Here is a 17879-nt window from a genome sequence, read left to right on the forward strand (position 1 = left end):
AGATTCAAAATCATCCTTACTTTTGTATCAATGATAATTGAGGGTGAAAAAACCAATGTGTTGTTTCCATAAACTTCAGAATATCATTCTTTCATTGTGACTTTTAATGTTTCCTACTTCCTGTCCTGTCAAGGGCAATAACTTGTGTTTGACCGAAGTGATAACTCAGGGTCAACGAAGCTGCTAAGCACAATGTTTGGTTTAGTAAAGAACGTGGCTGTGAGATCACAACCTGTTGTTAGAAGTGCAGTAAACCGGCAAATTGTAAGAAACTTTGGTGAAGATATCCAAGTCGGCAAACCAAGATATCCATTGGGTGACCGAGCTATGTGGGTAAGAAACTCGAATTTCCTCAGTTCTTCATATGTATAGTGGTTTGTCACGTACGCACATACCTCAACTTAGAGAAACTCACTGGTAGTTATCCATTATATTGTACAAATTAAGAAAGAGAGAGAGAGAAAATATTTGAAGATGATACTGGTATAATCATTGTAAATGTTTAGGACAGAACCAGGCTTTTTTTAAGGTCTTGATTTCAAGGGCCTGGGCCTTCCCAATTGGGAAAAATGCCGGCATTTCCTTGAAGTTGGGGGGAAATTATTCTATAGAAAGAAATGGGGAGAAAAACAAACCAGATTATTAAAGTTTGATTAGACTCTTTCTGACTTTCAGTTTGGTCAAAGCTGCAAAGCTGACCTCATTCAAATAATCAGAGGCCAAAAAATTAAGTTTACTTAACAATTTTGAAGCAAAAATTATAATATGTGGGCCTGTGAAGAAGATTTTTGAACAAAAAGGCTACCCTGCTTTGATTTGTTTTCGTTGTTTGGGAATTTAAAAGTAGAAATTGGGAAAAATACCTGCTTTTTAGCATTGGGAATGGGGCCTTATTTCGACTCTGTATAGACCCTAAAAAAATCCCTGAGAACTATTTAAATAAATCCGATACTACCGGCACTGCATTTGTAGGTACACTAGCATAAACATGTATAGCGTGGTCTGAGTTAGTATGTTAACACAGTCAGCTTAACAATATAGCAGTGATTTTGCTTTTGTAATTCTGAGACTCTAATTTTGAACATGATAAGAAGAGTATTATTAGTTCTGGAACAATGTAACTGTTGATTCAGTCATCAGTTAAAAGTTTGTCCCATAAACTCATAATGCAGCAACAACAAACATATATGCAATGAATTTATTACTAAATTGTAGCGAATAGACATTCAAGATTAAAGTAACTCTAAGTAAACCTGATATCTTTGATTGATTGTTTGTATATTGATTAACATCACTCTCGAGAATTTTTCACTCATATAAATGTCACCATTGCAAATTTAGGCCTATGCTCTGTGCTTGCAGCTTTTGAGCAGGGACGGTTCTTTATTGTGCCACACCTGCAGTGATACGGGGTCTCAGTTTTTACGGTCTCATCCGAAGAAACGCCCCAATTAGTCGCCTCTTATGACAAGCAAGGGGTACTGAGGACCTCCTCACCCGGATCCCCATGGGAAGATATTTTTGAATGTAGATATCAAAATGCCTATTCGAAAAAAGAGGTGCAAAAAAAGCTATCTTCTCTTTTGGTGTCCTTTATTTATATTTTCTGCATATTTTAATGAATTTCACATTCAGAACTGTTACGAAGATGACCACAACAAAGCCAGATCTATTCAATCTTACAGTATAGACCTAGCAAGAGCAATTTGTTTAAAGTTATGTCAGGAAAGGAATTATTATTTTAATGAAAGAACATTCTTTAATACTGAGAAGTTTTAAAATGAGTGAACAGGACTATAACGGGCGTTGATCCAGAGAGTTCGTAGTCAAGAAGGGGTATCAGACCTTGAAGACTTCATGAGAGTAAGAAGTTGTATTGCCTGTGAACAACTTCCTGTTACCATTCCAACCATCTAAATACAATAACCTTAATATGCACCTGTCAAATCTATTTACAAATGTTTTTTTTTCTTTCTCTTTATAGAAAAAGGGGCTTGTTTTCCTACCATTCATGTTTATCATCTGGTACCCATCTTGGTATGTGACTAAAAATCTGAGGAAACACAAAGAAGCCAAGGCAGCACAGGGTTAACTAACAGAGTTCTTAGCAGTCCAACAAACTTAAAACACAGTGAAGACACATCACACTGACAATAACTAGTGGTTCATTCGTTGACTTGTATGAATTAAATTGATTTAATATGACAAAGAAATATGTTTGTTATCCTTTTATCATTGTCTTCAACCACGGTTTTGAGTCCACACACACAGATATACATTATACAATTATACTTCAGCCAAGGCTCCATTTATTGTGTATCATTATTACTAAAGTCATATTATATAAAAGGTCGTGATAACAAATTTAGAAAATCAATATATGCACCCAGGGGTGCATAAGCCGAGTTGCATGGGATACATTGTAAAGTCAGGAATGATGTGGCATATTTATAATTGTGAAGAACTAATTTCAGTTTTAAACTTTTTAAGTTACTGTCCAGAACCCATATTTGTCTGAAGTTTTCAATCTATTTTTGGTCACTGTGACCTTGACCTTTGACCTTTTTTCTCCAAAATCAATAGGGGCCTTGCTTTGCTGGTATCCAACAATATAACCAAGTTTCATTTGATTCAAATTAAAAAATTTCAAGTTATTCTCCGGAAACTTTTTTTGGGGGGATTTTAAATCTATTTTCGGTCACTGTGACCTTGACCTTTGACCCATTTTCTCCAAAATCAATAGGGGTCTTCCTTACCTGGTACATAACAATATCTTTAAGTATCATTTGATTCGGATTTAAACTTTCCGAGTTATCATCCGGAAACCAAATTTTTCTGAAATTTTCAGTCACTGTGACCTTGACCTTTGACCTTTTTTCTCCAAAATCAATAGGGGTCTTCCTTACCTAGTACCCAACAATATATCAAAGTTTCATTTGATTCAGATTTAAACTTTCCGAGTTATCATCTGGAAACCAAATTTTTCTGAAATTTTCATTCTATTTTCGGTCACTGTGACCTTGACCTTTGACCTTTTTTCTCCAAAACCAATAGGGGTCTTCCTTATATGGTACCCAACAATATATCAAAGTTTCATTTGATTAGATTGTAAACTTTTCGAGTTATCATCCGCAAACCAATTGTTGACGCCCAACCGCCCGCCCGCCCGCATCACCAAACCAATAGCCGAGTTCAACTTTGATGCAACTCGGCTAAAAATGGAGTATTCTAAGTATGTACTTGTAATACATTGATTTAGGATGTGACATTACAAAATGTGGAATTTCAAATTCATGTATTTACCATAGCAAATGAAGGAGCTGTAACTTTTAGGTCATCTGGTTATACCTTGTCAGGTGACTTATTGTGATTGTTTTTGTCCATCACTGCGAGTCGTAAACAATAAATGTGAATCTATGGTCCCTGGACTCCAAGCAGCTTAATGGCAGAGCTAGAGCCTAAAAATAATGCAATCTTCAAGGTCTTCTCTTATCTGGTAAGTAGGAAACAACTGTGCAGACATGACAAGCGAAAAACCACTACCAAAATCACAAAATTCATGGCTCCTGGCAATTGCAACTTCCAGCAAGCTTGGAAAAGGCACCTCAAATGTATTATGTTTACCAGAAGTACAAAGTGGATGCTTCCAGTCACTATAAGTCAATAATTAGTCATTGTGAATGGAAGATCTCATCGTTTCTTGTAAATATTGTAAAAAAGACAAATAATTTTTATGGTCGTATTTTTTTCATTTGATATAAAAATGGAGGCTACTTTAATACATTCGAGGTTGTTTTTCCGCTTGCTGAAAAGGCCCAAGAATGTGCGTTTGGACTCCTGGGTTTAGCATTCTGGTGATGGGGTAGGGCTCTTACTGAAACAAAGAAACTGCATTTTTTAAATCCATTTGCTTGGCTCCTGGATTTGTGTCATAACCAGGTTGAATATATCAAAAACAGAAAAAAATCTATCGTGGAAACTGGGTCAAGGATTCTGGTGCTTGTGGGACTCCATGGCTTGTGAATTGTACATATATTTATTTTCAACTATTTTCTTGTTGACTTAAGGACACCAAACAACCAAAGCGAGTACATATAGTAATAATGAGAAGAGCTGTGATATTTATGGGTCCAAGGTTCTGGTGCTAGCTAAGATTGGGCTCTCAAATGTTCAATAGTGAAAATAAATTATTTCTTAACAATTATTCTTCTAGACAGTAAACAACCATACTTGCTACATAGAAGTATGAGGACAGAACCTTTTCCACCTTTGTGAAATGCACCTGGGTGTATGGTTCTAATGTTAGGTTCTTTAATGGCTTATATAGTGAAAATGCAACATTTCTTTTGAAATCCTCCCGACGCCAGCTAAGGCTTCACACCATTTACGGAAAGGACTTGTATTATAGACAGAGCCTGTTGTCCGATTCTGTTATTATTTATCATAATAAAACGCTCTTTAAATCAAACCATTTAGTACATATTTACCGCGAGGAGAGACGTCTCTACCAAAAACGCAAAATTAACGGCTATCTGGGTCCAGGGCCATAAAACTAGGATGAGTTTACTTGATCTCAGTCTCGCTTTTTTACTCCATGTTCTTTCTATTAAAGTAAGACAGATTGAAAGTAAGCTTGTCTTCAGTTTTATGGCAACAGAGTCAGCTGCTGCTTAATTGTGCATGCCAAAATCTTATTACATAGTAAAAATAAGCAAAGCAGCCTCTACAAAAACGCTGGATTAATGGTTCAGGGCTCCCAGTTCATTAGTCTGCATATAATAAGAGTATCTTTTTCAGACAACCACTGAATCCAAATTTGAAAATATTTTTATTTAATCTAGATAACATGACGAAATGAAAGAAATATAATTAAAGTGAACAACCTTCAAAATATAATGAAAGCAAACATATCCAAGTACAAAAACATTTAACAATGATTAAAAACATTGTTAGAAAAACATACTACAGCCCTCATATTTGCCATACATAGGTACATACATGTATGTTATAAAAAATATTTTGACTACATCAATTATACACATAAAATGTCTTGACTACAAAAAATAAGAATAGGATTATGCTGTGTGGTTTTTATGAGAATGTATTCTGTCCCAAGATAACTTTTGAACACCATTTGTTACAGCAGCAAATCAACAGATATTTTCAAGCTGTGTTCAGTTTCCCTGCCACTAGCAGTTCCAGGAACTAAGGGAGCAAACTCTGAGTTACCAATATAAAAATAATCCATCTTTCGTATCACAGATAGAAGAATAGCATCTTTGTTATCTTAGATATTTTTTGAATACTATTCTTAATTCTGACTACATATAACAGTACATTGGACAATGCATTTCAATGGCACCAGTTTTATGAAATTAAGTTAACCAGTTCCTAACACGCTTAATGTGAAACACATTGTAAAATGAACAAGAAAATGCTGGTATATAAAATCATAAATACTAGAAAGTGTTAAAAGGAATAAATTGTGGCGGAAAAGAGTTATTACAAATGCATTGCAACACATTTAGGTGGAACGATGAAAGTTAACATAATTAAATATTCTCGTTCCATGTTTACAATATGAAAATTTCACGGAATCAGATGTAAAATAATACCCATTTTTAATACATTTTGTGTCACACATCTATAAAAACAAAGCATAGATTTGAGGGAAAAATGAGAATTAAAATAAAAACCTAACACAGTCATGGTATCAAAATGTTCCATGGTTTAAAGCAGCTCTTTCTGAGAAAGTGAATCTTGTAATTTATAACCTCTCAATGTAGCCCAACACCGAGTCAAGAATCATGGATGTTACATTACATGATTCACATTACATTCACAAATCAAATTGATATGCAGTTATTTTCCTGTTTCCTAAATTTTGGATTGGATAGTTTGGACAAATTCTCATCAACATTACATACTAGAAAGATATCGCCCATGTTTTGTTATTCCTAATCATTCTAAAGATTTACACTTTTCAAAGTGCTAATAAACATAGCTGCAGTTGGATTTCTACTTTTGTTTTCGTCTTTCTGAATAACCGCTACCTATGAGCTGACTTTGACAACAAGTCTACACATCTGCTATATTCTGTTGAGATATCAGATAGCCCTGGACCAGTCTAGTCTGATGTCTGACAGGGTTAAATGTCAATTCAGTCTTGCAGCCATTGCTGTTAACCATTTAGCTGGCCAATATATATTTGTAGAACTGACTAGACCGCATCTTACAGAGAGCAGACTTGAGGAAAAACCTTTTCTCCATAATTATAAACATACATGATCAAGCATCCATTTCTCCTTTTTATTGAGTGTGTGATGGATTGCACATTCTGAACAGCTATTAAGGAGTTACTCTACATCGTCATAATGGCCGACATCCTTTTAAGAAATGGATGAAAATATAAATATCAGCAATATTTGTCTATTCGTTTAAAAAAATCCTTGCCTAGCCAAGTAGCACAGTAGGTTAGCACGTCAACTGCTGAACTGTAGATTGCGTGTTCGAGTCTAGCAATGATTTTAAATTTTTCTCGGATTGCTTTCAACTAAAACGGTATTTTTTAACTTAATAAAGTAAATGTGAAAGTTTTCAATTTCAAAATATTGTTGTACATATCCTCCACTTTTCATCCAAATCAAATTTCTCTGGTGTGGCATATCTCCTTAAAACAAATACTAGTACTAGATCTTGTTACTGTTGCCAAAGGAAAGCCACATTTCATGTAAATACCAAAATTCAAATACTTGGTGATATTTGGTACTTTCAGAACTTTTGATTCAAGTTTATCTCCCCTTATTAGATTTGAATATCCTTTACCAATGAATGGTTTGTTCTAATTATTGCAGGAGAGCAGATTGGAGTATGAGGGTTGATGGACAGGATTTGATAAGAAAATTAAGCTTACTTTGGCCCAGATGATCTTAACATTAAGTAACCTGAGAGTAGGAACACAGTAGCAGTAAATCTAAATATTCATTTATTTCCTGAAAGACCAGGATTTGCCAACTTTGTTGTTCTTCTTTACAAGTCTGGGGTTTAGTTTGCCCTGTGTCAAGAAGACTTTAATTTCTGCATTGTCTGAAAGTTGCAGCCATTTCTCGACTCCTCCCTCCACAAAATCTACAAGATACAATAATGTTAATTTGCAATGAGTTCATCATTTATTCTGATAATCAACCTTATTTACACACATTCAACTATTTAAAGTCTTAAACCTGCCTCATCAGTTACTCAAATTTGACAGAGTTTAATGAAGGTATGCGCTGCTAAGAAATCAATAATTTATGTTTTCTGTCCAAAATGGGTGCTTCCAATGTGTATACAATCACTGCAAGAAAGAGCACAAAGTATGTTATTCTTTTATTGTTTTAGACAGACTTAATCAAGAGGCTCTTAAGGGGTAATATCTCATTGAAATGGAATATTCTCGAGTGAATTGCATTTTCTTCTGTAAATAAGATGCAAACATTTTCAATAAACCAAAGCATCTAAAATTGAAAGAAAACACTTTTTTTTTTCTTTCATATTGATATTGTAGCATGTTTAAATAATAGGTTTAAATTTAGTAAACTGTTTTATGCAAACTACTTTACAATCAAAGATGATGAAGTAACAAAACAAAATGTTTAACAAATCATAAATTATTTTGGATGACAAAAATACATGTACAATGAAATATACATAAAGTCGCCTTCTATACAATCTTTAACTTGGTCTCCCTGTTTTCATCGAGTCCCTTACACTAAAAACTATAGCTATGTGTCAAACATTTTACTTTTTTCAAAAGTTGATTTCATCTGGTTGTTTCAAATTTATCGCAGAATTACAGTACATACCTCAAAACATGAAGTACATCATTCTACCATACATTTAATACAGTAATGATTTGGATAAAAATAGTCATTTAATCATTATATTGTTATTAATAAACTTACCTGAGAACAATTCCTTCAAGCTAAATGATTTATGGGCCAGGTGGTCTTTGTTTTCATTTTTGATATCAAAGACAAGATGTGTGTTCACACTGACACCTGCACCGCGATCAACCTGTTCAACGGAAATAATCAAACATAAGTCATATTATTATACCTCAGTATGAGAATTCTATGCAACGTGTAATCTGATTGGTCTAGATGGTCACATGCCAGGGATAACAAAACTTCATATCTCCCTCTCAAACATCATATCTCCCTATCATATTTACTGCTTGGGCAGCCTCGTGCATTTTCCATAAATTTAACGTTAAAGACGACGAAATGTATTGTGACGTCACAATAAGTCCGAGTCATTCTACTTCCATAATTCGTAAGGCACAAAATATGCGGGTCTCTGATACACAGTTAAATCGCCTGGTTTGGGTTGATACAAAACAAGCAAGCAAATCAGCATTCAAGGAGAATAGAAATACAAAAACTGGTTATCATATCACTGTATTTCGCTGTTTGTACCTTCTAATTCGTTAAGGCGCGGTGTTACCGTTAGGGCAATCTCAGCTACATACATGTACAATGTATAGATGAGCAGACTCCAATTTCAAATGCAATTTTGTGGTCTTGCTTTGTTTCGGTATAATAAACAATTTATTGCATGCAGTAAATGTATAATATCACTGCTCAACGGAAATAATCAAACATAAGTCACAATATCACTGCTCAACAGAAATAATCAAACATAAGTCACAATATCACTGCTCAACGGAAATAATCAAACATAAGTCACAATATCACTGCTCAACGGAAATAATCAAACATAAGTCACAATATCACTGCTCAACGGAAATAATCAAACATAAAACACAATAAGATTGTTCAATGGAAGTCATCCAACATAAGTCACAACGTGCAATCAACCTGTTCTATGGAAGTCATCCAACATAAGTCACAACGTGCAATCAACCTGTTCAATGGAAGTCATCCAACATAAGTCACAACGTGCAATCAACCTGTTCAATGGAAGTCATCCAACATAAGTCACAACGTGCAATCAACCTGTTCAATGGAAGTCATCCAACATAAGTCACAACGTGCAATCAACCTGTTCAATGGAAGTCGTCCAACATAAGTCACAACGTGCAATCAACCTGTTCAATGGAAGTCGTCCAACATAAGTCACAACATGCAATCAACCTGTTCAATGGAAGTCATCCAACATAAGTCACAACGTGCAATCAACCTGTTCAATGGAAGTTATCAAACATGAAGCCAAGGAGTCATTCTGCTCAACTAAGTCACCTTGATCAATCAGAAACTAGACTCATTAGTTTTTAACATTAATGGTGGCCCAATCCTTAGTGAAAACATGTCCTTTATCAACTATGTACACTACATGTCTCAAGCTTAAGGTGTCAATGCTGGGATGAGTTGGGTTTTTTTCTCTCATGCCCATGCACATAAAGGTTGTTGATGACCATTGTTCATGTATACAAAGGAATATGCAATAACACTTTTCATCCATAGATGGTTTAAATATAGCATACCTTAATTAATTCATCTCATGAAAAACATAGTGCAGCAGTCTTTTTTTAATTCTGAAAAATTCCTGCATTCCTATGCTGTGTATATCTTAAAAGAATTTTCCAACACATTTGTTTACAAATACAAGGAAGCTTGTATGCCAGATTTCACTTTTCTGCTTCAGTGGTTTTTGTTGAGAACATTTGTTTATACACCACACCCTATTTTACACTAATTTTTTCCTAATTATCTCCCCTTGGATGAAGAGATTGCCCTTTTTATTTTTATTTGATATGATTTATCAAGCCATACTATTGGAAAAAAATCTTCTGTGTTTAAATTAGTTCAATTGTTTACTGACTTGAAAGACATATTGTGTAAACTTGGAAAATATACATGTATACACCTGTGACCTAGCTAGCATTGAAAGTCCGAGAGGAAAAAATGTGAAATTTGTATTCTCCATGAAAAAAATGTAAAATTTGTATTCTCCGTCCTGTTTATACTGTGTCAATAATGATTCATGTAACCTGATGAGCTGTAGAGCTTTTAAAAAAGTTTTAAATAAACAATTGAACTGAATTGAACAAACTTGAATCCTTGCAACCATGAATGATTTGTACCCAATTGATTGAAATTGGTTCTAAAGAAGACAAAGTCGTGAATATGATAAGTTAACAAGGACACCTACAAAGTTGGCATCAGACATCCAAAAAAGAATTTGATTAGAAAAGCTCACTTAAATCTATTGCTCAGGTAAGCTTAAAACCTGAGATACCTGTGCATGTATGGAAGGTTACTTACTTCAAATGGCTGATTAAGAGCAGTGGCACTGATCGGAAACAAATAGGATTTGGCAATTACACGGCCATGGGTAATAAACCTCAGTCTGCTCCCTGAACTGAAAATACATCCATATGAAATACTTTACTGACAAATTATTAAGTGGCATATCTAATGTTACAGAATTCTCAATTGATGAAATATTGATCATAAATGTGTAAGAAAATTTTACTTTTTTACTTTAGGTCAGTAAAAATAATGAAAAAAAATCCATAATTCAATGAAATCTGAGAGCTAATAAAGTGCATATTCTAAAATTAATATTAGGAACATAAAACAAATAGTTTGTCAGAAAATGAAACACAGATACTGAAACCACACAATGTAACTGCTGGTGTTCATATTAATGTTAACAACTGACCCATGCACCAAGTGGGATATTAGTTTCCTCTATTGACTAAAACTTAATGAATACAAATACAGTCAACAACACGTTTCCATGGAGCTACACTACCTGTGTCTTTCTCTGTGGCTAAATGGAACAAAAATAAAAACCTTGATCTCACATACTTTTGTAAGTTCCATTCTGTTATTAGATTTTTGAGATAAGAGTGTATTAATTAGAGGAATGATTCATTATTGTCCTGCACAACATCAGGCAACACTAGGTTTAATGTCAGGTTGTCAGTACATGTATTTACCATACTGTTGATGGCAAAATACAGTTTACGTCTATGGACGATGAATTTTAAACTTTTAAGTTGCAACAAATTTGCACAGAAAACATCAATCCTTAGTATTGTTATTTTATAAACAAAATTGTTACTCATTCATGAGATTATATTTAATTTTTACACACAATAAGGAAGTGGGAGTTTGGGAAGCAGTCGGTGCAGGCATACTCACTGTTCCAGGCGGACCTTAATGTAAATATTGCCGGAACTCTGTCTCAGCCCGCTCACTTCCATAATCTTGCCTGATACACTATACAGCTTCTCATGACCAGGAACTGATGAATCTGAGAAACAGGAAGATTTAAATCACATGTAATATATCTATTCTGGAAATTCACTCTTAATTTTCCCCATTCAGAGAAAATATAAAATTGTATACATTTCTTTTACACACTTTTATTGATGTCAAAAGAACTGATTCTATAAAACAGAATGTTTTCTGTGTACTCTGCATTTGCAGCAGTGCAGTACCAACTCAGATAAAAGACGAAAACCACTACAGGTAAAACAGCGCTGAAAAACATTCCCTTCCTTGTTTTCATATGTACTGTATAATTATCCTTTAAGTTAATTTCTAATCTGGATCAAGTTTTAGTTTAAACAATACTTATTTAAAATAATTAAATTAATACTTTACATTATACATGCATATGTCATGGAGATCTGGGCCTGCTCTAAAATTTCTGACACAAAATTGTAAGTATTGCATTCAATTCACTTTCAAACCCCTATGTTCATGTAAAATAACAATATAATTAATCATTAAATGCATTTACCATTAGATCATATTACTTCAAATTTTGCAAAATTGATGTAGGGCCTCCGAATTTCAGAAAGACAACATGGAATCCTACCAAGCTTTACTGAAACATAGTTCTTCATATACCTCACTACACTCACATTAGAATTTTAAAACATTTTTGAGATTGTTGATGTGGTACATGTACATGATTATTGATAACACACTTTAGAGAGTTGTTACTAAATCATAACACAGGTAATTTTCTAATAACCTTGACCCATGTGATATGACATCGGATCAAGAAAATGATACACCTATAGTTTGGAGTCATTCCATAGAGGTTACCTTATAATTGCAATAATTTTATTGTATTATAGCGAAAACCTTGACAACATAACTTTAATTTCATAATACTCAAGTAAGGCATTGGCAACTACAAACTGAAGTTCGAAATCACTTCCAGCAGGGAAAGCAATCTACTGTTCTGACAAAATTAAAACATTAGATTTCTTCAAATTAGTCCTGTGACCTCAAAGGTAGGATACACTTACTGGCTTTGGGAAGCAATATATCAGACATTCTCAGAACAATGAGCACAAACATTGCTTAGACATGACCTCAGTCATTGCTCCGAGACCTTGACCTTGGTGACATGACTTAAACTCATAATGATGACACACTTATGGGTCATAACAAAGCTTGAAGTCACTCTAACTAGGAGAGCATCAAAGTACTGTAGATTGCTTACTTTACGTGAGTACTTAATATCGCGAAATGACTCACAGACATCAAATCACGAGCTTCTCATGAAATTCCATGATGATATATTCTTCGTGTATACATGTATTTAGGAATCTACAGTACACAGTGTAATAGCTTGAATCTGTTCAAATCTGACCTCACTGAAATCAAAACCAAGACACATTTCAGATCTGTGTCTATGAATCAACAAATTCTGAAATCTAAGCAACGAAAGCAAAGTCATACTCCTGACATAATCTCAACATGTCATTGCCCTATGATGTTGACTTAGGTAATATTCCTGACATATAATCTAAACATGTGATGTTGACTTAATAGGTGATACTCCTGACATATAATCTCAACTTGATATTGCCCTGTGATGTTGACTTAGGTGATATTCCTGACATATAATCTCAACATGATATTGCCCTGTGATGTTGCCTTATGTGATATTTCTGACATATATAATCTCAACATGATATTGCCCTGTGATGTTCACAGGTGACAAAACCATGTTTAGATGGACAGATAAATACATACATGTGGATGAACAACTGACAGCAAGAGGAACATACTAAAGATGGATGGACAGTTGGAAAAATCCTCTATTTCTCCACCCCTTTGAGGGAAGGTATAATCATTTTGTAACAATTAATGTTTGGAAAGCAGTCCAAGACAAGAAAATAATACATATGCAAGTTAAAAGATGGAAAAAAAAATGCACAGGAAAATACTAATTAAACATTCATGGAGAAAATGGAATATTAGGTTAGGCTGCATAATCTACATTCATAAGATGTTACCCGACAGTACAAAGCAGAATTAAAGATCAGATTTAATTTTAGTAAAATAATAGGTTATATAATTATATAACAGGTACTCTGCCATGCATTCCTTTATTGATTATGTCAAATGACTATTAATACTCTCTCTCTCATTCATTCATTTATCTTATTTCTATCTTTTTCTTTTTTTTTCCCACTTAAAAGTGTTTTAGAATTAATCAGAAGTCTTTTAATCTCCCGATCACCTCCTTACAGTAGACAAATCATACAATATCTAATCAATATACAAAAACATTTTAAGCATTTTCATAACCATGGGAGATACTTGAATTAATCATAAGTTTTAAATGGATAGCATTTAGTTTCAAACTTCACACTAAAGTACACATGCATGGACCTGAAATATGAATGTGTACATGATGAAAGGAAAATTCTGGGAAAGGACTTGCAACCCATTCCATAGATAAAAATCTGAATTAAATAGAGTTTGTCTATCATGCTGTAGGAATACTAGATTTTTGATTTTTTTAAAAATTGATCTCAAAAGAAAGCTAGATTCTCATGCCATTAGTTGTATACCTTATTGTGGCCGACCATTTCTGTTGTAAGAATGTTAGAGTTTCCATGAGTAAATAAACCACTATAAAATGTTAGAATATTATTTTCACATCATCAATTGCAATACTTCAGACCTCTAATTGACCTGTGAACATAAATACAAAACATAAAGTGTACGTAATCAGGTGCAAATTAAAGTTTGACATGAGAACACTGTACATTAACACACCCATAGTGCACTTCTTACTTTTCCCATCATTCTTTGTGGGAGCCTTGACTGACACTGTTAAAATACCAGTCTTTGTTTACTAGCAAGCCAAATTACACCAAGTGTCAACTGGGATATTGACACCTGTTAACATCATAACGGATTTACACCAAGTGTCAACTGGGATATTGACACCTGTTAACATCATAACGGACTGTGGAACCATCATTGTTAGTAGGGGATCTATGTTTGTGAATTTTGTGGGTCTAAATTTTTTACCCTGATTGCATTAGGAATCTCTAGACAACATAATTTATGTGTCACACTATCGATTTCATAAAGACAATGATAGAGTAGTTTCTTTCTGGAAAAAAAACAAAAAACCCACTAATTACTTTAATTTAATTATCATCATAACATATACCACATAATGGGTATTTTCTGCAGGTGGAAATTTTTGTGATTTGATCCCTAAAAGGTATCAAATAATATTCTGCATTTCTAATCTCTGCCCTTGCATTATATCTATATATACATGTACTTACAGGTGACTCTCGATAACTCGAAGTTCAAGGGACCTTGATAAAACTTCGAGGAATCGAGAGTTCGAGAGATCGAAATTCGGAAATTGAAGGTCCGCCGGTATGGTTCAGATTTTACAGTAACCAGAAATGTATACCAACAAGATCATATCGACATATGATATCGTTTTGACATGTTTTCCTTCATATTCGTCAGGTACTTTGATATCAAAATAAAAAATCTTATTTTGCATTAATAAAAACACTTCAGAGTTTATGTATTTATTTGTTCTTTAATCATGCTTAATAGATAGGCATACAAAACCAAGTTCCGATGACGCTTTACTATCGCAAACTAAACAGCACAATGTTATGTCGCTTTACCCAAAACAAAAATTCTAACGAATGAGTAAAACGATGTTTTAGAGTAACTTTACACAAAGAACAAACTCGAAAAATTTAACAGTCTGTAGATCTCTAAATTATGTATAAAACTTACTCTCTCATTGTCACGTCAAAACAAATTATAGATTTTATTCATAGTCGGATTTTATATAATTTTAATCATCACGACTTAAAACCCCAGCGCAAGGTGTAAACTGACCAATTAGCCAATTATATACTCAAGTGTGGCACCTCCATAAAGAAGCACCCGCGATGTTTCATCTCTGAAAACACTTAATTACCCCTTCGGCATTCAACAAAATCCAAGTAAGGCCCAAGCGGAAATTATTACATGCTTGTGTAACGGTGGGTATACGCTAACACCACTTTGAGAGATCAAGAGTGAAAAACAATGAAATGTGTTTTACGGGACCCAACTTCACTTCGAGAGATCGAGAACTTCGAGAGATCTAACGTTCAAGAGATCGATAGTAAATTTGCTTTGTTATATAGAGAAAAAAATCGGGACCATGATTTCACTTCGAGAGACCGAGCACTTCGAGAGATCGAAGTTCGAGCCATCGAGAGTCACTTGTATATGCATATTTTTATACATTTTTCAATTGTAGTTTTTGGGAATATTTCCTATTTGCAAAATTCCATAAAAAGTGGATAACTACAATGTAAATACATGTAGTACTGTGTCACATTATAATTGCATACAGTTACAATTCACTTGCATCTTATTTTGTTTCTACAACAACAAAAAACCTGGGGTATATTACCAGGTCAGTTGCAGAGTTAACATATTTTGATAGGGCCTGGTTTTGGCGTGTAAAAATGTGAAGTCAGCTCTTTATATATATTACAGAAGAGTGCATATATGGACATTACAAAATTATTGTAGCAAAACAGAGAAAAATCTTTGGATCAATCAGATTGAACCCACGACCCTTGCATTACTACTTAGGCAATCTAACCAATGAGCTAATCAAGTCAATCTACAAGTTATAGTAAATTATTACAATATAAAATTCGAACCTATTTCAGAAATCACACAAGAACTCTTCACATTGAGGAGATGAAATGAGTAGTTTAGTAAAGAAATGGCAGGAATGTTGCATATGACCTTAAGGTTACCCACGAAATTATGTCTGCAAAAACCCAGTAAAATTTTGGTTACCCACAAACATTGACCCCTACGAATGATGATTATTAATTAGACATATTATGCATTTCAAGTTTTCCTATCACATATATGTACATAAGTATAAGCATACATGTACATATAATTTTTTATTTAGAGCACTACAATGCTTATAAGATGACGGAAAACTGTATCACAGTATAATTTAAACCAACTTTTATTTGCATGCAAAAAAAATTGTGAATTTTACAAGTACTACTTATAAGTGAAAATCAGTTGCTAGTCATGTTGTCTATGTTTAAGATGTAATGTTGCTTCAACTCATGAACATTACCGGTACTTGTCAAAACACATTTCCCACATTTCCGCGAATTAAGTATAGATGCGAATATGAAAAATAGTTAATATGTTACAGTACCTATACTACATTAATCATTATTTCTTTGTTCTATATAGAAACACCGTGTTTCAAATGTATTGTAAATTTTACATGGTTTATACAAACCTTACACAACCCTTGCTTAGTTACAGTAAAAACTTCATCTACTGTAATACTGATATATAAAACTTTCAAAGAAATATAAACGGAGTTTTGAGAGTTTACCTATGGAATCTGTGTCACCTTGGTGTAATGCTGAGATGGAATTGCTTCTGAAATAGACATACCAGTAATAGCTATTATTACTACTTCCATAGGACACAGACTATATTCATAATGTCCCATTCACACCACAGGGAGAATTCAATACATAGGACACAGACTATATTCATAATGTCCCATTCACACCACACGGAGAATTCAATACATAGGACACAGACTATATTCATAATGTCCCATTCACACCACACGGAGAATTCAATACATAGGACACAGACTATATTCATAATGTCCCATTCACACCACACGGAGAATTCAATACATAGGACACAGACTATATTCATAATGTCCCATTCACACCACACGGAGAATTCAATACATAGGACACAGACTATATTCATAATGTCCCATTCACACCACACGGAGAATTCAATACATAGGACACAGACTATATTCATAATGTCCCATTCACACCACACAGAGAATTCAATACATAGGACACAGACTATTATTCATAATGTCCCATTCACACCACACGGAGAATTCAATACATAGGACACAGACTATTATTCATAATGTCCCATTCACACCACACGGAGAATTCAATACATAGGACACAGACTATTATTCATAATGTCCCATTCACACCACACGGAGAATTCAATACATAGGACACAGACTATATTCATAATGTCCCATTCACACCACACGGAGAATTCAATACATAGGACACAGACTATATTCATAATGTCCCATTCACACCACACGGAGAATTCAATATGGTCAATAGGGTTAAAGGTTTACTCAAGGTGCAATATTGCACCACAAATTGTTATTCAAGCTTATTTGTTTAACATCTCTGCATTATGTACATACTCAGTCAATTAACACACTTTATAACATAGAATGAACATGAAAAAGTCCTACATGGATAAAATCTCCATCTCTCAAACATGTGCAAATACATAAGGAAAATCAAGGATGAATAACAGATCTGAGAAAACTTGATGGAAGGTGGGGGGGGGGGGGGGGGGGGGGGGTGTACAATGATACTGTGAATTGAAAACTCTGAAATTACATTCTTCAGTGACAATGTGCAGTTTACAGTAACCTGGAGTAAAATTAAATACCTTTGCTATATTTGATCACATAATCAACAAACAGGCCAATAGCCTTATACATTAATCACTGAACTATCCAGCAAAGCAATAAGA

The 17879-nt window shown here is 34.0% G+C and overlaps 1 protein-coding gene and 1 long non-coding RNA gene across 13 annotated transcripts in view; one reads left to right on the forward strand and one right to left on the reverse strand.

The window, feature by feature from the left end:
- Positions 1-96: 96 nt before the first annotated feature.
- LOC125650545 (uncharacterized) lies at positions 97-2213 on the forward strand. The gene is made up of 2 exons (XR_007361037.2): positions 97-333; positions 1985-2213. It is a non-coding gene; the product is annotated as an uncharacterized LOC125650545 (long non-coding RNA).
- A 2596-nt stretch (positions 2214-4809) lies between these two features.
- Positions 4810-17879, reverse strand: part of LOC125650208 (uncharacterized) — a 39832-nt gene continuing 26762 nt past the window's right edge. For 6 of the 12 annotated variants that reach the window (XM_056165937.1, XM_056165940.1, XM_056165938.1 and 3 more), the window contains 6 exons: positions 16672-16718; positions 11151-11262; positions 10759-10776; positions 10266-10362; positions 7944-8055; positions 4810-7128 (listed from right to left, as the gene is read on the reverse strand). In XM_056165937.1, coding sequence (XP_056021912.1) covers positions 6986-7128; positions 7944-8055; positions 10266-10362; positions 10759-10776; positions 11151-11262; positions 16672-16718 — 529 coding nt within the window. In that variant the 3' untranslated portion in view covers positions 4810-6985. Of the gene's footprint in view, positions 7129-7943; positions 8056-10265; positions 11263-13426; positions 13849-16671; positions 16719-17879 lie in introns of those variants that run through there. The other 6 variants (XM_048878280.2, XM_048878277.2, XR_008803219.1 and 3 more) reach the window with 5 other exon arrangements.

The sequence above is a fragment of the Ostrea edulis genome, chromosome 5 (assembly GCF_947568905.1).
Source record: "Ostrea edulis chromosome 5, xbOstEdul1.1, whole genome shotgun sequence".
NCBI lineage: Eukaryota > Metazoa > Mollusca > Bivalvia > Ostreida > Ostreidae > Ostrea > Ostrea edulis.